The sequence below is a fragment of the Pituophis catenifer genome, unplaced genomic scaffold, assembly GCF_029215685.1.
Source record: "Pituophis catenifer annectens isolate HBS135680 unplaced genomic scaffold, rPitCat1.0.hap2 SCAF_8, whole genome shotgun sequence".
Classification (NCBI taxonomy): Eukaryota; Metazoa; Chordata; class Lepidosauria; order Squamata; family Colubridae; genus Pituophis; species Pituophis catenifer.
The window spans coordinates 17,806,476-17,834,055 of NW_027256888.1; the positions used below are offsets into that span (position 1 = coordinate 17,806,476).

The 27,580-nt window shown below is 34.6% G+C and overlaps 1 protein-coding gene across 3 annotated transcripts in view; it reads left to right on the top strand.

Annotated features, from left to right (window-relative positions):
- The window catches only part of FSTL5 (follistatin like 5), a 372,260-nt gene that overhangs the window by 72,864 nt on the left and 271,816 nt on the right, over positions 1-27,580 (top strand). For 2 of the 3 annotated variants that reach the window (XM_070948549.1, XM_070948550.1), the window contains exon 2: positions 4,045-4,075. In XM_070948549.1, coding sequence (XP_070804650.1) covers positions 4,045-4,075 — 31 coding nt within the window. Of the gene's footprint in view, positions 1-4,041; positions 4,076-27,580 lie in introns of all 3 variants that reach the window. The other variant, XM_070948548.1, reaches the window with a different exon arrangement.

The following is a 27,580-nucleotide window of genomic DNA, read 5'->3' on the forward strand; positions in this document are numbered from 1 at the left end:
GTTGCAATATTTTCAGGATCAGACTCAATAAATTTAGCAAGAGTTAAAGATTTAAATATATCTCCTTTTATTTACATTAGGCATTCTATATTCACTGAATATTCACAGATAGAAGCGAGGAAGTGTGTGCATACAGCTCCTTATATATACAATGGGTGGAGCTAGATATGGGAGTGGTGAATTATGAATACATTAAGAAGTGAAGAATAAGTTAACCCCTGATACCCCGTTCATATACTATTTACACATTAGAGAATAAGGCATTTACATCTGACACAAATGAGTGAAAAAAATAAATAGGTGGCATAATTCTTTAGAAAAGGATTTTTTTTGTTATAGTTGGAGGATAGCCATGTCAAAAAATTGGCAAAATCCATATGGTAACAACTTTCTCAACTGACAACTTTATTAAAAGTTTGTGTGCCTTTTAATAACATTTGTAGTCAGAAAAGATGTAAGCAAAGTCTTCCTGACATTTTATATCATTTTATATTTTTGTTGCCGTGACATATACATATAGTACACGTTTATGTGTTATACGGATGTTTTGTGTTATTTTGTTTCCATTGCAAATGCGTGGAACAACAGTCAAAAGCCTTTATGGTAAGCTTGCTATGAAAAAAAAACCTAATAACAAAAACTAAGTCGGATAAGAGGTTGAAAAGACTGGGCCAGATGTTCTCAAACCTCAGGCCACTTTTTGCACAAAATATCTATTGATTTATTTTAAACATCTAGTTCTTCCTTTTACAATAAGCTCAAAGTTGGAACATAAAATAACATTAAAGAGCTAAAAAAAAAAGCCTTGGAAGCAGTGTAATTGCTAGTTTTATTTACAATCATAATAATCAACTTCTTTTCAAAAAGCAGAACTGAAATCATATGCTGTGTTGCAGATGTTAAGCTGACTGATTTTTGTATTACTATTCTGAATGCAAGTGGCAAATCAATAGCATTTGCTTCAATGGAAGGCAGAGAGTATTACACAGAGTGACAGTATCTGTGTTTAAATTGCTATGTACCAAGGGAATAATTCACAGGTTCACATGACTTATATATGTACTTCCAAATTCTTATAACAACATGACTATTTTTATAGAATTAGTTTGTCTATCAAAATAAAATATGTCTAGAAATTAAACTTGAAGAATGCAATATGATGTCAGTTGATGTTTCAATGAGATATAATACTGTCATGGTTGCTTGGATACTAATAAGATGTGTGTCATAGAGAAATGAATGAACAAATGGGTTTTTAACTTTAGCTTTACTCTCTGATAATGGCATGGGTAAGATAGACGGCATGTAAGATTAATCAGTGTACTTTGCATGTCTTTTGGATATTTAATCAACTTTTCTGTTTAACTTTCATTCATTTAGGATTTTTTTAAAAAAAAGAATATTGTCAAGGTTCAGGGATAGTTTTCAATAAAAATATTCATAGGAAAATACTATTTGAAAATATCATTGAATAATTTTCTGTTAACGACATCTAACAAATCAGGCCAGTGAGATTTTACTGTTGCTTTTACAGAAGATCAGAGCTCTAACATCAGTGAAATTTAAAATATGCATCTATAAGATAAACATTTGATAATATTATTTAATACAATGAAATACTAAATGAAAAGAAGGCTTTGAATGGTAATATTGGTTCAAATGTTTACTGCTGGCTCTAATAGCAACCAGCAAAATATAATTCATATAGAAGATCAAATCTCTGTCATTGATGAAACTTTCAAATGTACATAAAACTCTTTAGTAAACCACAGACCAAATTAGTTTAGGTTAAAGATTAAAATAACGAGCAACAATGAGCTCCAGGGGGTGGTCATATGACAAGATCTTTCTTGATTGCAGCACAAAGGATTCAGAAAGCAATTCTTCAAATTGCTTTCCAAATCCTCTGTGTTTTAATCAAGAAAGATCTTGCTAATATGACCACCTTTTACTCTTCAGAGACCTATAACTAATTAACAGAGGTTGAGCAGAGCGTAGGCTCATTAAAAAAATACATATACCAGTCCTTGAAATATTTTTCCCAAATATTTATAATAATTAAAAATATTGGTGCATATGAATGATGTAGTTTTATATTTACAATTTGCAAGTTTATTTCATTTTTCTGGAAAATAGTGACTGGATTTGAATATTATAGCAAACCACAATTCATTAATGGTTAAGAATATCATATCATGCCAGAGATAAGCATGTGTGACCATTGTGGGAAATTAATGAGATGTTGAAGACAGAGAGTGTTAGAGTGGAGGCAAAGACCATAATAAGTGGAACTAAACACAGATATTGTACATTTGGGGAGATCTATTATTTTATGAATGAGGTTTCCGGATGAGTATATGTGTGATAATTATAAGTCATTCCAATATTTATTTTGCATTGGTTTACTCTGAAAATTCATGGTAAATTGCTTCTTGTTTTAGTAGTTTCCTTCGAAGTTCAATAATATGAATTATGGAAGATTTAAAAAAATAGATCCAGAATAGATCCAACGTGTGGTTTTTAGAGATCTTAGTCAAGCTGATACAATACTTCTTATATAATATTTTCCCTAGAGAATGCTGACAAAAAGTCCCAGATCACTCAAGTACTGCCGATCCTATAGTCTGTGTTTCATTATGTACACATAGAGCTGGTAAGGTAGAAAACAAAGATGTAACCACGTAGAGTTGTTTTGTATATATAATATGTTTTGTAAATACTGATGTAACTAACTAGTTAATGAGAGAAAAGGACTGTAAGCCATTTATTAACAAAATGGTAGTAGAAAGAAATTGAGGATATCTATATTACTCTGAGCAGTGGTGGGATTCAGCTGGTTTGGGTCGGTTCGGGCGAACTGCTGGCTGGCCCCACCCCTCCCCACTCCTTTCAGGAATCCCCCACACGTCCCATTTTGGCTCCCAGATAAGTGCAGGGAGTACTCCTAGACCCAAAACAGGACACAGGGGGATGGCGCACCCCCCCATGGCCCGTTTTTGCTCCGAGGAGGCTACAGAGAGGCCTACTAGGCCCAAAATGGAGCGTGTGGGATGGTGCATCCGCCCTGCAGCTGATTTTTGCTCCCAGGGGGGTGCAGGAGACTGAGTACTGCCTGTCACACCCCCTGGCCATGCCCACCATGGCCACACCCAGCTAGATGGTCATTAGGTCAGGGAACCGGTTGTTAAATTACTTGAATCCCACCACTGACTCTGAGTTAGTATAGTTTAGTTTTTAATTATTATATTAGGTATTTCTGAAAATGCATGCTTTAATTGTACAGATCCTGAACTCATAGGTATGAGTTTTCTGCAGCTTTTGATATTTGCTTTTCAGTCAGGTTCATTTTATAAATTACATTTCAGAATTTAGCCAGAAATGGGGGAGTTCTTCAAATAATTGGAAATATCATTGTGTGGGAAATTCAAGAGAAAGAATAAAAGGCTCACTCAGCCTTAACAATGCACACTGGATATATATCCCAGTTCTTTAGCATTTTGAACTGGAATTGAAATAACGGCATAAAACTCTATATAAATATTTTAGATTCTTTTTCAAAAGTAAATCAGATGGCCTTCAATGAAATTTATTTTCAATAAAAGTGCTTCAGAATAGTGCCTTTAAAAATGCTTGCTGTTCATTCATTCATTGATTCAACCTTAGAATAAGGTTGATTTCTTTTTAAATAAATCACTTACAAAAAGACACATTTTGGTGAATTGCAGCTCACTTCATCAGTTGCTCATGAAAGTTCATAACTTTTAAAAACATCTATTAATTGAAAAAAGTATTACCATAGTATTTTTGCTACCATAGACTAAGATGGCCCACTCCAAGAAAGTATTCAAACAACTCTAATGGGAATGGATTATGCATACTAGGTCAGTACAAATGTTTTTTACATATTGTTAAAGTGATCTAATCCTGATGAGTTCAGAAAAATTAATACCACAATTTTTAAGCACATGTTTATCAACTTTATTTATTTATAAACCATATAAATGAAGTAATTATTGCTTTTCTGTTTGTTTTCAATTTCAGCAGGAAAGGAATCCCGAACATTCAAGAAATAAAGGTACTGTTTATCATTAACTGGAATAAAGCGTATACTTGTGTTTGCTTTCTGTCTCTTTCAAATCAGTATGAATAAAAAATAAATGTTACAGTTATGACATTACATTTTAAATACTTTGAATAATGTGATTTTTACTTAGAAATACATAAAATCATAAAGATACCAAAAATGTTTTTAGGGAATTATTTAAAAATGTTTATTTCTAGATTTTAAATATTCTTCTATGCTGCATTTTGTATGTATACATAAATTGAGTTTATTCCTTCTTTTTATTCATAACTTAGCTGCATAAAGATTGCCCCAAATAGCATTGACTCTGGCCATGTCTCTTATGCAAGCCTATTCAGCCTGGAACTCTTCATATCTGTGTGAAATAATGTAGCATTATTTCATAATCTTTCCCAAATGTGCAATAAATGAAAAGAAACATAGATATTATATTTCATACATGTATGAAGATATTGTTGTTGTTGTTAGTTGTGAAGTCGTGTCCGACCCATCGCGACCCCATAGACAACGTTCCTCCAGGCCTTCCTGTCCCCTACCATCCTCTGGAGTCCATTTAAGCTTATGCCTACTGCTTCAGTGACTCCATCCAGCCACCTCGTTCTCTGTCGTCCTGTTCTTCTTTTGCACTCAGTCTTTCCCAGCATTAGGCTCTTCTCCAGTGAGCCCTTCCTTCTAATTAGGTGGCCAAAATATTTGTAATTTCATCTTCAGGATCTGGCCTTCTAAATGAAGATATTATACACATTATATACAAGAAAAATAACAATCAGAAGATCAAACAGGTTTATTCTAGCAATACTTGTTTTAAAATGGTATGATGAAATAACTGATAAAGTGTTCCATAAAATAAAGTATATAAGATGTTTGTATTGACTTCTCATTATATCCACCTGATTTATTTGAATTAGTATACTAGGCTTGCTATTAGCTGTAGGCACTCATAGTAGAGTTTTCTATATCTTTGCTGTCTTCTAGTGGTCATCTGGATTTTTGCAGCCTGACTATAATAGCTTTAAAGTAGATTTTGTTGCCCAAAACAGAAGATGATGTATTGCAGTGATGAAAGATACTGAATATGCAGCTTAGAATTGTATTATGGAGTTCTCTGCACTTTTTCTTGCAGACATTTCACTACCAGTCGGGGTATTTATAAATAGCAGATTATTCCTACTGGCAGGGTATTGTTGCTTATTTGATTTATTCCTCTTTATTTAGGTTTGGTTTTGTGAGTGTGTAATCAGGGATGAAGTGATCATGGCTGTTTGCCCTTTGTTTGAATTCTGTACCTTTTGAATGATTTATAAATGAAATTTATTTCTACATGTTTATTGATGGTAATTTGTCAAAGCATCAGCTTCTAGGAATTGTCTTGCATTTCTAGGCCTAATTTCTAAAATGTGTGGTTTCCAGGTGAAATTATTCACATTTTGAATCAAGCTAGTAGACTAGGTCACTTGTATAAACAGGTAACAAACCTCCACTTCCATATCAACAATAAAACAACTGCAAGAAGAAAACCAACCTCAGGAATCCAGCAAAATATAGATGGATGAATACATAATATTACAGATTAGTATACTTTCATATTTTTTTTTGTTCTTCATTTCTGAATGCATTTAATAATTACATTCTTCGGATTTGCTAAGAAATTTCATTCTTCCTTATAATAACAGCAGTTTGATTGTACGTTGTATTGTACATTTGTATTTGTATTTTACATTGATTGTACATTTAATTGTACATTTGATTGTACCTCATGAGAGCTCTTGAACATATTTGGTATATCTTAACAATTAGGGAGAAATCACACCCAACTAACGTGAAGCCAACTAATGTATTTGAGAAGCCCTCCACAATTAATAATAATTTTCTGCTGAACTATTTGTGAAAAACTAAACAGGACAGCTAATATGATTGTTGAAGACCAAGTGGAATTTCTTCATCTCAATATGTCAAGTACAAACCCCTTAAAAATTAAGGACTATTAATACATTTGCCTTGTGGCAGCAAGATTTTCCCCATTGATTTCAACACAGGAAAATTCTGTGTTTTCATCTGTATGGAAATGCAAAGTTTTCTAAGTCATTGAGTGGGAAACTCATGCCAGCACATATGCTCACCAGGACACTGATACCTCCAAGGAATTAATGGATTTGCATAAAAAACAGGTTATGAGTATAGTTTTATAAATATTCACCTCTTTGTTAAATCAAATATTTTTCTCTGACCTACCATGAAGCATTCATTCATTCAGTCAGTCATAAATAAATTTAAAAAAACTTAAGTTTTAGAAATGTTAGCAGAAATATAGATCTGTGGAGAATATGCCATACAAACCATCCAAATTTGGTTGCCTGTAATGAGATCTGAGAAATGCCATTAGATTATTGGAGTGGATTTGAAGTGTATTTTTTATTCTAACATTAAGAGGCAGAATTGGATGGAGGACTGGTATCAATAAAATTTGTAGAAATCTCAAATGTACAATATTTGGATTTATCAAATACAGAGATTCAAAAAAGAAATAACATCTTAAATTCCTCTCTATCTTGATAAAAGTATTGAGTATCTACAAAAACATTCTCTTTTTTATGTGGCCTGTGCAATAAAACAGCTGGGTTTTTATACAGTATTGTACGCAGTATACAGTATTGTATGCAGCAATTTATTATTTGCAATTTATTATTGCGATTTATTATTGCGATTTATTTGTAATAGTTTATAATGAATGATAGGTTGGGGACCTATTTGCTTTCTTGTCTGTATCCCAAGCAGCTGCTAAAACTTTAGAGATTGGGGAATATACAGAACTCATGAGCAACTCCCAATGAGATTATTATTCAGAAACAAAATTCTAGCTATATATTTATACTTTTGTTTTCTCTTAAAAAATTGTAAACAATTTATCCTCAACATAAATTCAAAATTCAGATACAAAAGCATGTATCTGATTAGATATCTAGAACTGTCTGAATATTAGGATTTCTTAGGCTTTGAAAATATATAGTGTCAATCAGTTTGTAAATGTTTTATAATTCTTTTTCCAAAAGGACAAACTTTACTTAGATTTGTTAGAAGTACTCGGTTATTCTAAACATATTTGTGTCCTTTTCTCTTACCAATGTCTTTTTTTCTACTGTATATCTAACAATGTTTCCCTGAATATAAGACCCGCCTTTTATTCTTTTGGCCTCCGAAATAAGCACTAGGGCTTATTACTCAAGCACTCGTCACTGGACTACTGCAATGCTCTCTACATGGGGCTCCCCTTGGGGTGCACCTGGAGGCTACAGTTAGTCCAGAATGCGGCTGCGCGGGGGATTATGGCAGCGACGGGGCGCTCACATATGACACCTCTCCTGCGCGAGCTGCACTGGCTTCCTGTGGTCTTCTGGGTGCGCTTCAAGGTGTTGGTGACCACCTTTAAAGCGCTCCATGGCTTAGGGCCAGGGTATCTGCGAGACCGCCTTCTGCCGCCAATAGCCTCCCACCGACTGGTTCGCTCGCACAGAGAGGGCCTCCTCAGGGTGCCGTCGGCCAGACAGTGCCAGCTGGTGACCCCCAGGGGGAGAGCCTTCTCTGTGGCAGCACCCGCCCTCTGGAATGACCTACCCCCTGAGATACGCACGATATCAGACCTCCGGACTTTTCGTTGGGCCCTGAAAACACACCTATTCCATCTAGCCAGGCTGGCTTGATCCCATCCTCTCAGTTTTAATTGAATTTCGGTTTTAATTGGGTTGTTTTTAAATCTGGGGCCGAAATTATTTAATTGTTTTTTAAATTGTTTTTAAATTTTATATCCAATGTTTTATCTTGGCTGTACACCGCCCTGAGTCCCGCAGGAGAAGGGCGGTATAGAAATAAAATAAAATAAATAAATAAATAAATTTTCAAGGAAACATGATTTCAGGGTGATCAGCCCGGCTGGGCGCCTCCCCCCCCCCAACACATACACAAGAGCCAGCAAGCACACAGGACTGACAGTATCTGGCAGCAGCTGCAGTCCGCCAGTCCAGGAAATTATATAGCTCTGTTTTCTTGCCTGTATAATTGAGGTATGTGTATCAATCCGTTCTTCCTCCTCCCTGTTCTCCTATTCTATTTGCCCACAAGCAAGAATAAATTTATTTCAGAAGAAATAAATAGAATAAAATGTTATTTTTTTAAGAAAAAAAAGAAAAGTGAGTGAAAAAAAATGTTCCATTGAAGTTTAAATAGTCACAGGCAAAACAATTCATAAAAGGAAGAAACGACAACGGTAAAAAAAAAAATCATACACACCACTGAAGAATAATATCCTATAGAAAAATATGCAGGAGACAAGATTTTGAGAGGAACCAAAGATAATGCTTTCTATTTTGAAGCAATTTTCATATTAAAAAAATCAAAAAGCACACAAAAACTGAACGAATATAAAGACAGTAATTATGGGAGATAATAAATTAGATTTAAAAATACATAAAAGAAGCACAGTTAATTTTTTGCTTATTCACCCAGAAAATCCTTGGAATAGGTGAGGCCTCTGCTCCAAACAATTTACTCCTTATCAATCCTTTTAATAGTCTTAACATTGAGCCAAAAGTTTACCTTTACATTTATATGTCTCTTAAAATTGTTATAGATTGCAAGTGCAAGTCAAGATATTTCTCAGACTTTGGACCAAATAAATATTTCTTTGAGATTCCAATATTAAATAGTCCAATATAGTGATTTCCAGTATTCTAGTATCACTGAAACTGTAAGCATGTCATAAACAATATATAATCAATACTTAACTGGCAATCATTGATTTTTTTTTTATATTGTACAAAAACTGCTGAATCGTAATGTTTTATACCAGTGATGGCTAAACTTTTTGCCATCATGTACCAGGAGGGGGCGGGGGGGGTCGCACGCGCACATGCCCACACCCATAATTCTATGTGCCCCGCCCCAATGTATGTATGCACAACCCCCCGCTCCCCCCGCTCCTGGCACGTGATGGCCCAGTAGGTCTGTTTTTCTCTCTTACCTGGGTCCAGAGCCTTTCTAGCAGTCTGGGGAGGGTGAAAACGGCCTTCCCCACCCCCCTGGAGGCCCTCCAGAGGCCAGAAATGGCCTGTTTCCCTACTTCTGGTGGGCCCAGAAGGCCCGAAAATCAGCTAGGAACTGAGCTCGCCTGCCCCCTGATATGGTGCCATAGGTTCGTCATCACGGTTTTATACTGTACATCCAAACTTTGGCTCTTACTATTAAGTGGGGGAAATTTGTTGAAATAAGCCCTGGTTTAATGGAGAATTTTTAGAGTCTAAATAAACATTGATCAAAGGGAGTGTTACTTGGAATCCCGACATGAAGTACCTCTGAATGGTTTTTAAAATATGTTTAATTTCAATTCCAACAGCAGTCTTAAATTTTGCTTTACAGGTAGATATCTTTGTTTGAAAAGATAACACCCTTTCAGTGATGTTTCCTGATATAGGTCAACTAGAATAACATGCTTAGGCTAATTAGGAAACACAGAAGATAATTAATCACCTCATGTCCTTTTTTTTATTGTTTAGTAGTATTTTTCTTTTCTGTACAAATACTTGAGGAATCATTTGAGAATTCTGACCATTTGATCTTTTAAAGAAAATCTATCTCCTTTGCTTTAGCATGGAAATATCGTTATAATGCTATTATGTAAATGAATACATTTCTAATGTTGTTTTTTTCTGTTGCAATTAAATATTAACCTAATCAATAAAAAGGAGATAGGAGATATTAATGCTTTAAAAGGAAAACATAAAGCATTAAAAGTATCAACATTGACTTTTTAGAAGGAAAGATGAATGAAGAGAAACTGATGGAATAGTTAATGCTTAGCATTTTAAAAAACTGAGGAGTCAAACAATAGCATTATGTAAGTACCTTAAGGTTATTATTCAAAATGTCAAAACATATAGTCCTCATTCTAAAATGCAGGACATGTAATAATAGATTCAAATTATAGGAAGGCAAATTCTAGTTAAATTTTTAGGAAAACAGCTATAGCTAAAAATGTATTAAGAATGACACCAATTCAACAGTAAAATATGTTATTTAGAGAGGTAGTGAGTTTCCATCAATGGCTGGTTTAGTTGGAAGCTAGATAGACATCTCTTGAAAATGCTTTAACATCAATTCTTGCAATGAAGAGGATGTTTTATTTAGTGACCTAAATGGTTTTCAGGCTTTCTAGGAAACCTCAATTCCAGTAGACATTGTAACATATTTTGCAACAATAATTTTTCATCTGGAAAAAAAGAAAGGAATAACCAAACTACTAGAAGACTTTAGTGGATAGTCTAGAAAGTTGTGTTGACCAAATTGGTTTATTTTTATGTCAAATTGATATATTTTATTGCAATTTTTTAAAAAATTAATAAGCAGAAATAAACAGGGTGCGGATTCTAAAGAAAAGCTTCCGATAGCCAATATTGCCAATATTGTGCTCTTGAAGGCATTAAAAGTAATAGTGAGAAGAGAAATAAGCAATGAGAGAATTAAACTACATGTTTTTATAATAATGAAATAACTTATTTTCTTGCCAATATTGTGAATACTCAATGCTGTGACAAGGTCAAGGCTATGAAGTCCTTCAATAATAATAACTATAATAAAGCACAAAAACATCCATTCAAAAATATTTTAAAGGATTTCATATCACCAAGATAATATATGTCATTTGTTTGAATTCAGAGGTGCTTGTACTTCTTCGCCCCTAGGAGTGGAATAGGATGAATGGACTTTCTACCTTTTACCCCAGAATAATTCATTCAACACTCAAAAACAATTTGTAAACTGAAAAAATAGAAAAACTTGTTTTCATTTTACAGGTTTTTAGTAAAGAAGCAGGAACAAAAACAAGCTTCCTTCCATGTAATATTTTAAATTCCTATCCTAACTTTCCTGAACTTGTCTATTTACAACTAAAATAGTTACTTATTTTAACTATGCTTGCCAATCTTTGAACATAAATTATTGTTTGTCAAGCATATCCAAAATAAATAAACTAAGTAATATAATGCCAGGAGATTCTAATATATTTTAAATCCTAGACATAGATTCTTTTCTCAATATCATGTGGAAAATACTTCTCAAACATTCAAAACAGCTAATTGAACAGGAGTTGGCTCAGGTTATTACAGAGTGTATATGACCTTGGTGCTGAAATCATTCATATTTTTTCAAGGGAGACAAAAACCCTGACAAAATAATTCATATTATGTGGTAGATATCTTCTAAACATGAAAACTTTAAATTTGTCTGTATACTGAAAAATACATATTTAGGTTGTATCAAGCACTTTTGATAAAAAGTGTGATTTCATTATGTTTTTGACTAATGATTTAAATCATAACTATTCTGTGCCTTTAGCACTTCACATCACCATAATTGTGTTCTGTCTGACATTTTGTTGTAAGGTTCTAATCAGGCAATGTTAATTACCCTGACATTTGTTGAGAAACAAGCAATTTCAAATGTGGTCCTTCCAGGAAATGTTTGACCTGGTTTACTTTGAGCTTCTTTCTTAGGACAGTGGAGATGATCAAAGAGAATTCGCTACACTTGTTTTGACACCAAGAGATAGGGAATAATGAGTTGATGAAGTAGAAGTAATAGAAATAATGTGTTAAAATGACATTTAAATGCAAGATTTTTAGGAAAAGCTAAAGCCAAGTATGGTCAAACATCTGTCTTGAATTTTAAGAAAATGGAGTTTAATAAACAAAAAGTACAATCACTTGGCAGGAGAAACTGCCATGCAATTGTAATATTATCAAGAGGTATGTGACTTCCTTAAAAAGGAGATAACATAATTTATTTATCAATCACATTTATATGACTACGCATCTCACAAATTTCATGAGGAGACTCATTTTAATCTCCTTTATTTTAATTTCAACCCTTGTTCCTTCCCAGTTTAATAGATTCACTCCAAATGGCACATTTTAGATATTTATTAAATCAGGGGTGTCAAATTTGCAGCCTGTGGGCCAAATGTGTCATGCGCTGGCCACGCCCACCCCCAGTTTAGTGAAAGGGGGAAAAAGTTGTGATACATCATGTAATGACAATATGACACCGTGAGTTTGACACCCCTGCATTAAATCATTGTCATGTCTTCTATTACTCTTCTTACAAATAGGTCATCTGATACATAAGAATATTGGAAGACATGTTGCCAGGTATTTTACTGAACTAAGGGTGCAATATATACAGTATATAAAGCATTCCCTTGATTTATCAAATAAATAATATCATAAGAATAAATATGGATAGCTTGAGACCACTTGATATTGACAAGTGCAGGTTGACAGCTATTATTAGTAGCTTTATTTTCTAAATGTTACAGCTATTCTGATTTTTTGCTCACACAAGAAGAAAATCTTTGGGAAGTTTACAATATTTAAAACCAGCAGCATGGAAATTTAAAACCTCAGGGGGATAATTACAGAGTCAGAAAAGAAAGACTGATCACAAATTATTAGCCTACTATCAATATCAACTATTGTTTCAGAACTTGATTTTCAATTTCAGCAGAACAATTGGTTGTTTTATTGTCTTCCATATTGTCTTTTACATTATAGCCAAAGTAATAGAATGTGTGATCATTGATCATTCAAATGAGGAGGAGGAGGGAGGATGATGATGATGATGATAATACTGGGGCAAAAGTAGAATTTAACATTGACCATGTATAGTATCAGAAGTTATGCAGTTATTGCTGTTTCAAACTGCTTGAAATCAATACTCAAAAGTTTGACACTTAACATGGTTACTCACCATAGATGAAATACAACATAGAAAATACAACAGTTTGTACAGTCAAAAGACAGAGAAAGAGAATGTAAAAACGCAACCATTTGATATTCATAGCTTACTATTCATAGTATTCATAACTATAGACTGCTATATAATCACTATACAGACTGTTGCAGCAGTTGCTGTAATATAGAAGCTATTATGCCAGATAAGATAAACAGGATGAAAATTAATTGACTATTAATTGTAGACAAACCATACAAGTTTTAGTAGAAGAGAATATTTGTAGCTCAAGTTCTTGGTGCTCTCTGAGCTTGGTTGTTTGCTTGCAGATGTTTCATTACCCAACTAGGTGGTTTCATTACTTCATGAAGTGAGTGGCTTACTTTCCCAGCATTGGTGAGGATGTTGTTTTCTTCTGTATGTTGCAGATGACTTCTGTTTTTTCTTCTTGGACTATTGGGTCTTTTGGTTTTCTTAAACTGTTTTAGTTGGTGTGTTACAGTGATGTTGTGTGGTTGTAATAGTTTTTGGTTGTTTCTGCAATCTAGCAACCAACACTTGGTAAGCAGGGATTAACATCAGACAATCAGACAGAAAACAATTTCTTAATCAAGGAACTATCAAGGAATAATGAGTAAGACAAGGAATAGTTAGCAGAGCAAGCTACTGTAAATAAACAGGGAACAATCTCTATGTTCACTAATACTATGATCTTATCTATTCAGGTAATAAAATGTTTGCAAGTAAACAAACAATCTCCACCAAGAACTCTAGGAGTCATACAAGGTTTTGCAGAAACTTTGGCTAGATTTTTAAATAACTGATCAGATAAAATATAATATATAAGAATTTATCTATAGGATTGCTAAGCATCAAATGTCAGTTCAGCTGACATTTAAATTTAAATACTGTAAGATTTTAAGATATTTAGTTGGTTAGCCCATTTAACTGATGTACAACTCGGATTCTGCAAAAGCTAAGGAAGATAACCTTGATAGAGCTACGAGGAAGCTAAGAAAAGAGGGCTAAAACATCCCAGAAAAAGTCCAGAATAGATAATGGCAAGAAGCAACTCAAGCAGAATCCTCCCTAATTCACTGAACTGTAAGAAGGATGATATACAGCAAAATGAGGCCCGTACAATTCTGTTGTTCTAGTCAGTCTTAATAAAAGTAGTTTAGCTTTTCTGCAAAATTGGTTTCATGGTCTGGTCTATCAAGTAAGGTTTACAAGTTCACCGTGGTTTCAATTATGTTCAATTTGAGTTTTCATATCCAGAATATTTCCTCAGTTCTGCCTTGCTTTCTTGTAACTTAAAACCAACAGTTAGGAGGGTATCCATAAGGTAGAAGCTCACACTATACTCCCGATATCTAATTATTCATTAGTTAGTAAAGCCTGGTTAATTGCAGTAATTTGCAATCTTAATCTATAATTGAAGATCTGTCTTCCCTTATATAATCTCTGGCTAATTAAATTACAGCACCACATTTAAGATATGTTACCTGAATCAGCTTTCTCAAAAATCTAACATCAATTATGCTGTGATTCACCAATGTGCCAGATTATTTTATTTATCTTTTTGTAACATTAATAATTTTAGTTAAAAATATTTTCAGGTAATGGTTATTACAAAAGAAAACTAAGACCCTCTTTCCCCTCATTAAACTAGTTGGGGTCTATGATAAAAATAACTTTATCATCCCATAAAATAGAATTGTGTTTATTCATACCTTAAGGCTACAATCTCCACTTGATTTGAAGAGTCTATTAGAGAATATATGTAAAATAAATAGTAGTGAAACAAAGTTTCATCCTTACTCTACCCTTCTCTTAATTGCCATCACATTTGGCAGATGTTCTGTTATGTTGCATGTTATTCTTAACCACTATTGACATTTAATTTATAGATGAGAGAAAGCAGACTGTAATCTTTCAAGGTCATAAGCTTCTGTCATAGGTCTTCCTTAGAAATTGAGTCAATAGCTTGCCTGAAGGTTTAAAACACTGCTGAACAGATGCTGTGGTATATTTTTCTATCAGATAATACAGTCCTTTATTGTAAGACCAGCTCTAAATCCTTCTGTTGTTCTCCAAATCCAACCAATCTAATATCCCCAGTAAAAATGTGTGCATAGATGTTACTGCTTGGGCTTAAAAGACTGATTGGATATTATTTAGTGATTTATCTTGCTTGTACTTATTAAAGATAAACCACAATCTTTTAGAAGTGAAGATAATATATAGAAGAAGAATCCACCTTTCAGAATTGGTACGGATCAACTTTGGGGGAATTGATTACCTTCTAGTGCCTTCCAGGCTTCAGCTGAATAATCATCTATCTCTGAAATCAAAGAATGGTGTCAGATAGAAGGCATTCAGTATCCATTTCAGAACATGAAGAATGAAAGTATTCTCTTTATTTTTGAAAGAAAAGTAACTTTTGGAAGCAGGTATTGCCCTTCTCCCAGTGTCTTCATGCTGTATGAAGATTCAGAACTTTATGGATCCTTTTTTTCTTGCAATTAAAAAAAAGCATGGGTGGTTTTATCTACTCTGAAAATCATGGTTACCTGAAAATAATACAAAATATTTCTTCATTGATTTAATACAGTAAAATTGCTAACTTCCATAAGGAAAAGAAGCCAAATGTTTCGCAGGAAAAAGAAATGGATTCATTATTATCTTAAAAGAATTACAGTATTTTCTTATTTTGTTTTCTTTTCCTCATTCTTTTCTTTTTGGTTGAGAGACATTCTTGTTACTTTCTGTCATTTACTGTCCCACTTTCAGGATGGTTTTCATATAGGAATACCATATCTGGAATTTTTTCCTTTTTAAGCATAATTTTTAATACAATACATGGAAGGGAGGGAGGGAGGGAGGGAGGGAGGGAGGGAGGAAGGAAGGAAGGAAGGAAGGAAGGAAGGAAGGAAGGAAGGAAGGAAGGAGGGAAGATGTAATTTACAAAATTATTTTAAATAGTTTTTATAGGTACCCTTCAGGCTACACTCTTCTCTCTCACAGCCATGAGCTAGAATCACCTACTAAGGTATGAGAACTATTGTAAAGTAATGCACCTAATCGCAATTCTTATGTGCAATTGACAAAAGTTGCATGTGTAAAATGCCAGGGAGTGGTCTAATAGATCCATGAGCTTTACAATTCTTCACAAAGTCCTGATACACTTATATACCAGGTTAATAAATATTTGTTCCATTACATGGTGATACCTGAATCATAACTGACAGGGGTTGCAATACTTTGCTTTAACTAAGGTGCTCTGCAAATAATGTCCACCAGGTTTTCAATAAGATTCTTGTTGAAGATCTGTAACAGAGTTTCTAGATAGGTTGAAATGCTTTGATATAATTTGGATGCATTAAATCTTGTTCCATTTGCTCTATGTATAATCCAGAAAAGCATTGCTGACAAGAGATAGTCTATTACAGTGATGGCTAACCTTTTTGCCATCACGTGCCAGGAGAGGGGGGGGCGGGGGAGGATCACGCATGCATGTGCCCACACGCATGTGTGCGCAACCCCCTCCCCCCCGCTCCTGGCACATGATGGCCTGGTAGGCCCGTTTTTCTTTCTTACCTGGCTCCAGATCCTCTCTGTGTATCTGAGAATGGTGAAAACAGCCTTTCCCACTCCCTTGGAGGCCCTACGGAGGCTGAAAAAGCCCATTTCCCAACTCCCGGTGGGACAGGAAGTGACATTTTTTCCTGTCCCCAGCTTCCAGAACCTCTCTAGGAGTCTCTAGGAGCCTCTCTAGGAATCTCTGGAGGCTGGGGACAGGAAAAAATGTCACTTCCTGTCCCACTGGGAGTGGGGAAATGGGCCCTTTGAACCTCCGTAGGGCCTCCAAGGAAGTGGGAAAGGCTGTTTTCGCCGTTCCTAGATACACAGAGAGGATCTGGAGCCAGGTAAGAAAAAAAAACGGGCCTTCCCCACCCCTCCCAGGCCCTCCAGAGGCAGGAAACAGCCTGTTTCCCTACTTCTGGTGGGCCCAGAAGGCCCGAAAACCAGCTGGCCAGTGCGCGCATGCGCCCCAGAGCTGAGCTGGCGTGCCCACTAATATGGCTCCACGTGCCACCTGTGGCACGCGTGCCATAGGTTCGCCATCACGGGTCTATTACATTAGAGGAGGCACATTTGAAAGTGCCTCTAATCTTGTGTATGTATGTGTTGGTGTGATGGTGCTGCAGATGTATGGAGAGAGTAGATATCAGGTTTGTTGCAGAGTTTAGAACTTAGACTACCTTTATTGTCAGTTTGAATGTACACTAATCAGCATACATTAAAATGAAATTTTGTTGCATACAGCTCTCAAAGGGTCATTACGTCCAATATATGCTACATAAACATGACAGAATAAACAAAAAAACAAATAAAACAAAATTATGCATATACCCACATATATTATATGACACAGAGAAACAACACAGTCTAATCCAGATGTATACATATACATGGCGAGAAAACCAAATGTGCTGAGTTTACCAGATGGATGGCATAGAAAACAAAGCTATTACATAATCTGGTAGTTCTGCTAGAAATACTTTGAAACCTCCTTCCAGAGGGGATCAACAGAAACAGACCGTGAAGTGGTTGTGTGGGGTCTCTAACAATACTTTGAGCTCTAAATATACAGCGCTTATAAGCAATATCCTGAATGGCAGAAAGTGAACTGGTTCCCATATTAGCATTGTTGTCTTGTTTCTTATTGATTGTCAGAATCTTCTTAAGATTGGGTAATTGTACCCAGGTATGGGATTTCTCACAATACTTACGTATGGCATTTCTAGGGACATGGTGACTCAGTGGCTAAGACGCTGAACTTGTTGACCAAAAGCTCGGCAGTTCAGTGGTTCAAATCTCTAGTTCTGTGTAATGGGGTGAGCTCCCGTTACCTGTCCCAGCTTCTGTCAACCGAGCAGTTCGAAAGCAAGTAAAAAATGCAAGTAGAAAAATAGGTGTTACCTTTGGTGGGAAGGTAACAGCGTTCTGTGCGCCTTTGGTGTTTATTCATGCCGGCCACATGACCACGGAGACATCTTCAGACAGCGCTGGCTCTTTGGCTTTGAAAAGGAAATGAGCACCACCCCCTAGAGTCAGGAATGACTAGCACATATGTGAGGGGAGAATCTTTACCTTTACCTTTTATGGGATTTCTGCCTAATACATGAGAGAGCACAGTGTCATTGTCTAGTATAGGCTGTACCTTATTAATAATGTGTTTTAATGGCTTGAACTGTGATCCCTAGGTGACAACCAACAGTGTTCTTTTGTTCTGTGAGAATTTTTTTTGTTTTTTTTAAAACGTGTAGTCTATCCTTTAAGAATTCCTCCTTTGAAATCAATCTGGCTCTACTGATCTATCTATTGATCTTGTTGGATGGCTCTTTCAGTGTGCTGAATGCCTGGGTTAATTCCATCATAGGAACATTTCTTTGAAGCAGGTCAAAACAAATTCAGTTATAGCACTGAGCACTGGGCTCACGATGGTTTAGGTCAGGGGTGGGCAACTGTGCCCCTTTTACAACCTGTGGACTTCAACTCCCAGAATTCCTGAGACAGCCAAGCTGTATCAAGAATTCTGGGAGTTGAAATCCACAGGTTGTAAAAGGGCAACAGTTGCCCACCCCTGGTCTAGGTGATCTGTTCTTGGTGATAGTGAGAAATGTAGTATCTGCATAGTAATTTGTGGATTTCCTGTATAACATTGTGTTTATGTCTCCATTATATATAGCCAGAAATAGATCTATATAAGTCTCTCACTAAGCAGCATAGGGCAGTATAGGGCCTGCTGGCTGCCAGAAGAAAAAAGCCCAGAATCGAGTGGATGTGACTCCACTGAGCTAGGGCTGCAGAAAAATCTTGGTTACGTAGGAAAAACCTGGCTAAAAGAAAAACACATATAAAACCTACGAAAAGTTATATATACATACATACATACATATATATATATATATATATATATATATATATATATATATATATAAAATATATATTATATATAAAATATATAATATATTATAATATATATATATATATATATTTACATAATATATATATATATATATATAATATAATATATATATATATATATATATATATATATATATATATATATATATATATATATATATATATATATATTTACATGCAGAAAAGAACTATATAATTGCAAAACTCTTGAAATTACCTTGAAATGCACAATCACCCCTCTCTTTGTTGCTGCCAGAATTGTAGGAAATAATCAATATACTTATTTTTTTCTGTAGGTTTAGGTGATAGGTTTAGGTATTGTTTATCTCAAAGTATGTTTGCCACTTGGAACACTAAGAAAAGTGTCAAATCCTATTAATGCTTACATCATAACCAACTGAAATACTAAACCCAAGTACAAATTAAAGGCTGCTAAAATGCTGCTGCTAACAATTATAACAGGGCATGATTCTATTTCTCACCTCTTTTCAAAGGTCAGATTAATAAAGCTTCATGGCACATTAACATAAAGGTTGGACCTAACTGCCTGTTTTCATTTTGCTTAAAGCTGGTGTTTCTAGGGAGACTTTACAAGAGCTGGATGTATTTGTTCCTGACTAGCAATTTTAATCAGTAATGTTAAGGCCCTTTTAGAAAAGACTGACATCAAATTTGTCTTGCTTTTTTCATAAAGAACATACGATTCTTATCCTGGGTAGTGGTGGTAATTGATTGGGTGAAAACTTGAAGTGGAATTGTATGTGATATTTAAAACTAAACACATTAAAATTTCTTAATATTATTAGAAAAATATTTTATTTCTTGAAATCTCTGCATCTTTAATATCATTTAATGATATAACCATGAAGCTTTTACATAATACATTTCAATTATTTAAAAAAAAATTGCAATTTTTTTTGAATAGATATCCTTATTATTAATATTAAAAAAGACAAAGTAATCATGCACAGAGGTTTTGCAGATGAAAAGTTTATTATTTTTTTATAGCAATGTAATTGTATACATCTCTTAGTTGAATATTTACTTACAGTATCACTACATGTCAAAGTGAGAGCCAATGAATGTCAGTTATAATCGTAGGTCATTTAAGGTATAATGAGAGCGCTATGACTATTTTGATCTCAGAAGGAAGCTGTGAAAATAATCAGCCTTTCTGTGGTTAAGTATTTCATACATAAAATGTGCAAACTATTTTGTTCATTAAATGCATAGAGAATTAAAAGTTTAAGAATTTATATGAGATAGACGTATTTTCTATTTACATTTGTTTGTATGTGAAAGAACTAATTATCTAAAATGTTGTCCCTAAAATTCAAGGGCAAAATGATCAAATTTTGGTGGCAGGGTCTTAGCCCATTCTGCCTCCCAGAAGTCTATTTGGAAAACAAAACAAAACTAAACCAGAAAACTAATATAGCCCCAAATTGTCTCCCTTTATAGCAATACAATCTCAAGTGCTGGACGGAAGCCAATAGTATGTGAAAACATATAGCTTATGGGCCACAAATGTTAACTATAAATGTTTCAAACTTAGATAACTCATTTAGTCTTCTACTTGATCTCTGGTACATTTGAAAGAAACTCAACATCTGGTTGAATTACATTTTAGTTTTTCTCATGTACAGAATTAACCAAATCATATCAAATTATTTGCAACAGTCCTAAGGCTGGAAACTAGCTAATTGTTTCCATATTCGTCATATTGCACCTGATATTAGAAGCACTTATCTCCCCAAAAACCATTTATTTCTTTGAAATAAATAGTTTCATAGCAAGAAAAAATACAGATAAACAATGTAATAGGTGATAGTATTAATATTTTGATTAACTCCCATATGTGGTACTATGGTAGTGCAGAAATGAAGTCTCATAGATATAAATATAAACTCACAGCTTTAAAAAGCAGTCAGGACTATCCTCCCTGTATGACATATGTTAAAGACGTTCTAATTAGTATATATGGTGGTTTTCTCCTATTAAATTAGAATCTGTGTTCATATCCACAAGGATAATTGCCCACCAAATTGGGCTACAAATTGGGAAAACCTATAATAAAAATAATATGTTGCTATCATAATTTTGACCCCTTGAGGTTTGTTTATGCAATTTGCAATATGAACTAATTAGCAGTTTGTTGACCTTCTCTTTTTCCAGACAATAAATAATTCTTGTTATAGCTTATAATTAAGTCACCAAATACCGCAAAATAAAAGATCTATCTGTAACTATACAACTGTAAATAACATTGGCGGAATTGGTACTGAACCATAGAATTTACAGGGATATCAAAAAAGGAAAACTATTAAAAATACCATTTTGTTAATTTTCTTTATAACACACATAAATGTAGTCACAGAAATACATCTAGGTATTTTCTATCAATGGAAAAGATAGTAAGTTGAAAACCCTGACTTTTTAGACTTTTATAAATGGTAGATAGTGATATATGTAATTTGCTTTATAGTTCTCTCACAGTTATAGTGCTGGTGTTTTGTGAAAATGATTTAAAAATTCATAAATATATGTAGTGTGTTAGCAGAGTTGTTTATTGTTTCTTTTTTTTACTAATGACAATTTTTTTCTAAATGGATATTACTCTCAAGAATGAAGGCAAATATACATGTTCCAGGATAATGTTGCAAAATCCAATCTGGGTTAGTCACCGGGACCACAGGTTTAGTCTTCTGAGTTTTCAGACTCACGCTGGAGTCCATGTTTAGGGAACTTTTCTCTATTGGAACATGTGCTTTGGGCTATTCTATGAGTTATATATATATATATGGTGATTTATATGTTGAAACTCCAGTAACATTTTATGAAAGCACTAATAATTCAATATAAAAATGTTGCATATTTTTTGTATTATCCTTGGAAAACTGAAATTCTGTTTTTTTGTTTTGTTTTGTTTTTTTTAATTTGATTTATATGCCGCCCTTCTCCGGAGACTCAGGGCAGCTTACAATGCGTTAAGCAATAGCCTTCATACTTTTGTATATTTATACAAAGTCAGCTTATTGCCCCCACAAACTGGGTCCTCATTTCACCTACCTTAGAAAGGATGGAAGGCTGAGTCAACCTTGAGCCTTGGAGAGATTCGAACCAGCAGTAAATTGCAGGCAGCTGTGTTAATAACAGGGTGCGTAGACCACTGTACTATCAAGGCTATACTATATCAATATTCAAGATATTTCAAATAGTAATGGTTTACACTATTCTATTATTTGCAAATAATACAACAGTCATTGGTCTATTTGAGACAGTGATGAGTTGGCATATTAACAGGAAGTTGAACAACTGGCCCTATGGTGCAGCCAGAACAATCTTATGAATTGTTCTGGCTGCATGAATAGGCTTAAAACTGTAGTGATGAGAGTGGATTTTAGGAGGAGTCCACCTACTCTACTTTCTCTTACTATATTTGGCAGCACAGTATCAACAGCAGAGTCCTTCAAGTTTTTGAATTTTATGATCTCCCAGGATTTGAAATGTACAACTTTAGAACCATTATCAAAAAAGGTGCAACAAAGAATGTTCTTCCTGCATCAACTTAGGAAGTTTAGACTTCCCCAGTAGCTGTTGATACAGTTCTACAGAAGAATGATTGAATCTGTCATGTGCACTTCTTTAACAGTCTGATTTAGTTCAGCAACTAAACAGGAGAGGTACAGACTCCAACAGTTAGTTAGGAATAAAAAAAAAGCGATTGTAATTAACTTGCCTTCCATAGAACACCTACATATTGCGCAGGTCAGAAGGAAGGCTGAAAAAATATCTGCATATCCCTCACATCGTGGACATCAACTGTTTCAACTCCTCCCTTTGGGACACCGCTATAGGGCATTACATACCTAAACAACTAGACATAGGGATAGTTTTTTCCATTATGCCATCACCCTACTGAACACTTAATCCTAACAGTACTGTCTTATGTCTAAGTATATTCATCCATGTTGTTTGTCTCTAGTAGTATTGCTATTATCCTTCTTTTCATGACATTCTCTTATTAATATCATTATTATTACTCTGTTCCTTTGCATGTACACTGAGAGTTTCTTCACTACAGACAAATTCCTTGTGTGTCTAATCACACGGCCAAATGAACCTATCCTATCCTATCCTATCCTATCCTATCCTATCCTATCCTATCCTATCCTATCCCATTCCATTCCATTCCATTCTGAAATAACCTTGACAAATTAACTGTCAGTCAGAGATGATAAATTCCACTTATACCAAAAGTACAGGGCAAAATTTTAGATATTAACTTTTAAATTTTATACACACACACACACACACAAACACACACATCACATTTACAACAAAGGTACAAGTCAAAATTCTTGTAGGTCAGATTAACCTTTTCTTAATAAATCTAAATAATCAGAGTTTAGAAGATTTGATCTTCATTGGCTGTTCTCTTACAATCTTTCTTATTTCAGAATTCTGATAACTCCTGGTCACAAAACTGTAATTCAGATCCACAGGTAGGACCATTGAACAATAGGCATTATCAACTAAACCTTGGTACATAGGGAACTTTGACTAAGTTTTTTAATTGTTCATTCTATTATGCTGATTGATACAGCCTGCAGATGCTAAACCTTCTAAATCTGATCACAACACATACAAACACTTGAATGGATGATGTTCTTGTAGTTGTCAGGTAACTACTTAAAATCCAGGGCATCCTTGTTGCACACTTATATATAAAAATATCAGATAGCTTATTTTTAAAAAATAAGAATATTTATTTCTAGCCATTGACAATTAGTCTTGAAAGGCAATTAAGTGACGGGAACTATTTTCATCTTTTACTATTATTTTGTTTCTGAACATTGGATAAAACATACTTTGATGATACACAATCAATGCATTTCTAAACTGATGCACACTTCTCTGGATGTGCCTTCCGACAGCTTTGGAACTGTACTGTCATGCTTACATGCTTACTGTTCTACTTCAGTACTGTGAAACATACTGTGAAAAAGGGAACAAAACTCCTTCATAAAAGGCTAGTTAGGATTTTCTAAATGTTAAATATGTTCGCATGAGCCATTATATTTGCTGTCTGCTTTGATCAGTGGGTGCACAATATGCTGACCTTTGAATTATTGCTTATTCTGGAAGAAGAATGTTTTATGTACAGGTTTGCCATTCCTAGTAGTCAGTTGCAACCTGCCATTCTCCCTAGCTATGCATCTCTGGAGAGACATTATGAGACATGAAGTCTGTTTACTTTCTTTCAAGATTTTTCTTGTACTGACAGAGCCTGCCCTTTTCCAGATGTCTCCTTCATTCTTTCAACTGTGGCAACTCTTAAAAGGTTATAAAAAGCATAAATGCAAGCTGACTACATGCTACCCATGCAAGGCATGCAGGTCAGTTCTTTTTCCCAGAAGAAGATCATAGTTTCCTATTAGACATTTTGGCAATTTGATCAAGTTCTTACCAGAAAAGTCAATATTTGCTTTCTGTTAATAGTATAATATATTTAATACTAATATTTGCAGGATTATTTGAGGAGCAATGGAGACCATGGAGCAGAAACATGTTATTGATATCTGCACTTACATGGTTACCTTGTTTACATTCGTGAAATAACATTTCAAATTCTCCAGTGACTTCAGTAAAACAGATTGTTTCATGATTGAATTGATTAAATGAAATGAAATAAAAGCTTCAGATGTTTCTGGATTTCTGCTAGGATAACTGCTAAAACACAAGTAGACTACCCATTAAATATATAATTCCCAGTTAGAGTGACTAATGGTTAAAACAAAACAACAGCATTCCACCTTTTATAACAGGGGTATCAAACTTGCGGCATCACATTGTCATCCTGTGACATATTGCGACTTTTTTCTTCCTTCGCTAAACCGGGAGTGGGCATGGCCAGTGCATGATGCTTCCGGGACATGGGTTGTGAGTTTGACACCCCTGCTTTACAACAAAATGTTTATGGGCTTTAGGTGAAGCCACTCCCTCTCCAAACATCTGCCCAATTTCCACCATCCTTCTCCAAAAACAAGTTTGCCCCATTGCCCCATTTTTGTGGAGCAAAATTGGATGACATCTACCTTTATATACTTCTTTCCTATTATAAATTCAACATTATTTTGTGTTTTTCTCCTGCAGTTTGATAATAGTTCCCCCTCCCTACCCACACCTGCTGTTTACAGTTTTAGCTGGAGTACTTTATTTCCCACAGGCTATCTTCCTCAGCTCATTCCCTACTTTACATAGGAAGATCATCTCTTCAACTAAGCCACTGCTTACCATTAGCTTCAATAAATTCTAGACTCTTTTTTATTATGATTGCTGCTTAAATGCTTTGAAGAGCAGTGCTTCAATCTTGCTAATGTGCTTTGCAAACAAGTTCCTTTGTATATTGGCACAGCACTACCACGCATAAGGCTTTTGCCTTCATCCATTATACTGCTCCAATTAGCAAATATATCTTCTGGTAAAAGAATAAGACTTAACAGGTTAACTAATGATGCTGCTGTTTAGTTATCAATTGACAATGTTCAACAACAACAAACATCCAATATATATCAGCTCAATCTGATGAAAATAAATCATATACACTTAAAAGTAAACAGACAATGCACTTTGATAAAGAGAGCTAATGTATAATCTGGACAGTAAAAAATGAAAACTAGTCACTTAAATAAGTACAGCTTTCCTGCCACATTAGGCATATGCTTGTTTTCCAAATTATATTATGTACTTTTATACAAAGTAGATGATACCAGTTGAATTATTTGGCACTCTGAAGCAGCATGTTGTTTCGGTTGTACAGTGCTATTACTTAAAGCAATCATAAATCAGTTCTGACAAAAAAATAAAATTAAATGTGTAATTTGTTTTGAAACAAATCATGAATCATGAAAAGTAGATTTCATCTGCTCTTCTGCTTTATAATTATTTTTTTCTATTAATTGGCTACTGGTCATCCCTATTTTGTAGTATATTTATTTGGGATATTGGGCTTAGTTTTCATTGGACTGCTTAATACTTTTTTCCCCCTGCAAACCATAACAAAAGAAGTTATAGAACAGTAATAAAACATATTTGACTGAAAGCTACTAATAAAACTAGAAGCCTGGCACTAAGATGCTAATACTCCATTTAAAACTATAACTGATCGATCTCGTCATATATGGTAAAAGAGTTCATTGTCATATGTGTGCATATGTATGTAAAAATACCTATGTATTCTGATAAAATAATATCACCGCATCTATATAAGCAAAATTGGAAATTTTGTAATCCAATATAATATACCTAAACTGCACGGTAGTTATAAGTAACAAAAAGTAGGAAAAATAATATGGACGTTCATTTTTAGATATATTTTATATACCGTTTGGCAATTAATGTGGCTAATATGGAAGCAGAATATAACTAAATTAACTCTAATAAACTGTGTATGAGCTTTAAAATCTTAAACTGTCATTTCAGAAGATGGATAAGCAATTTTTTTTAAAAAAAAAAATTATGTTCCCCATCTTTTTTCCATTAAATGCTATTTAATCAGGAAGAGATCTTTAGTTCTATGAAATGTGAATGTGAAATCTGGGTGGACTGATTTGTGACTGTGTGAGAAAAAATATATTTCAAGTTGATATAAAACTTAAACTTATTTCTTTGGCCAGAACACGAATGTTGAATGTATTTCTCTTGTTTATAGCTTTGCTTTTTTTCTTCTTTTAGCTGTGAGAAATTTTTATTCTTTTTCTGAAATTGTAGTAGCATAGCAGGCCCATAAGGTAAACAGCTTGGGGCAAGGAAACATCCTGCCTTGGTGTAGTTGTTTGGTAGTTACTGCTTCCATAAGTTTTCTTCTGGGATCCTAAACTTGATTTGTGATTGAAAGGGGTCCCACAATTTTCTGACTAATAACAAACACATTCCTGTGCGAGTATGCATGTGTGTATGTACATATTTGCTATACAGTAGCTCCTGCTTCTGTCCATATTGTGTCAAGTATGTGACTAGAACTACTCAGTTATTCTAGAGTAGAGTAGAGCAGAGCAGAGCAGAGCAGAGCAGAGCAGAGCAGAACAGAACAGAATAGAATAGAATAGAATAGAATAGTTTCCTGCTTAGGCAGGAAACCCGACACCACTTCAGACATATGATTATCCAACATCTTCTTAAAAACTTCCAGTGTTGGAGCATTCACAACTTCTGGAGGCAAGTTGTTCCACTGATAAATTGTTCTAACTGTTAGGAAATTTCTCCTTAGTTCTAAGTTGCTTCTGTCTTGATTAGTTTCCACCCATTGCTTCTTGTTCTACCCTCAGGTACTTTGGAGAATAGTTTGACCCTCTTCTTTCTGGCAGCCCCTGAGATATTGGAACACTGCTATTATGTCTCCACTAGTCCTTCTTTTCATTAAATTAGACATACCCATACCCATACTGCAAACGTTCTTCATATGTTTTAGCCTCCAGTCCTCTAATTATCTTTGTTGCTATTCTCTGCACTCTTTCTAGAGGCTCAATATCTTTTTTACATCGTGGTGACCAAAACTGAATGCAGGATTCAAAGTGTGGCCTTACCAAGGCATTGGCAAGGCATTGTCTCTTATAAATAAAGCTCTTGCAAGAGATAAGTGAAAAGAAGGGGCAAGGAGGGGAGGAGAGGAGACGGCAGGGAAGGAGGAAGGAAGGCAAGAAGTAAGGCAGGAAGGAAGGCTTA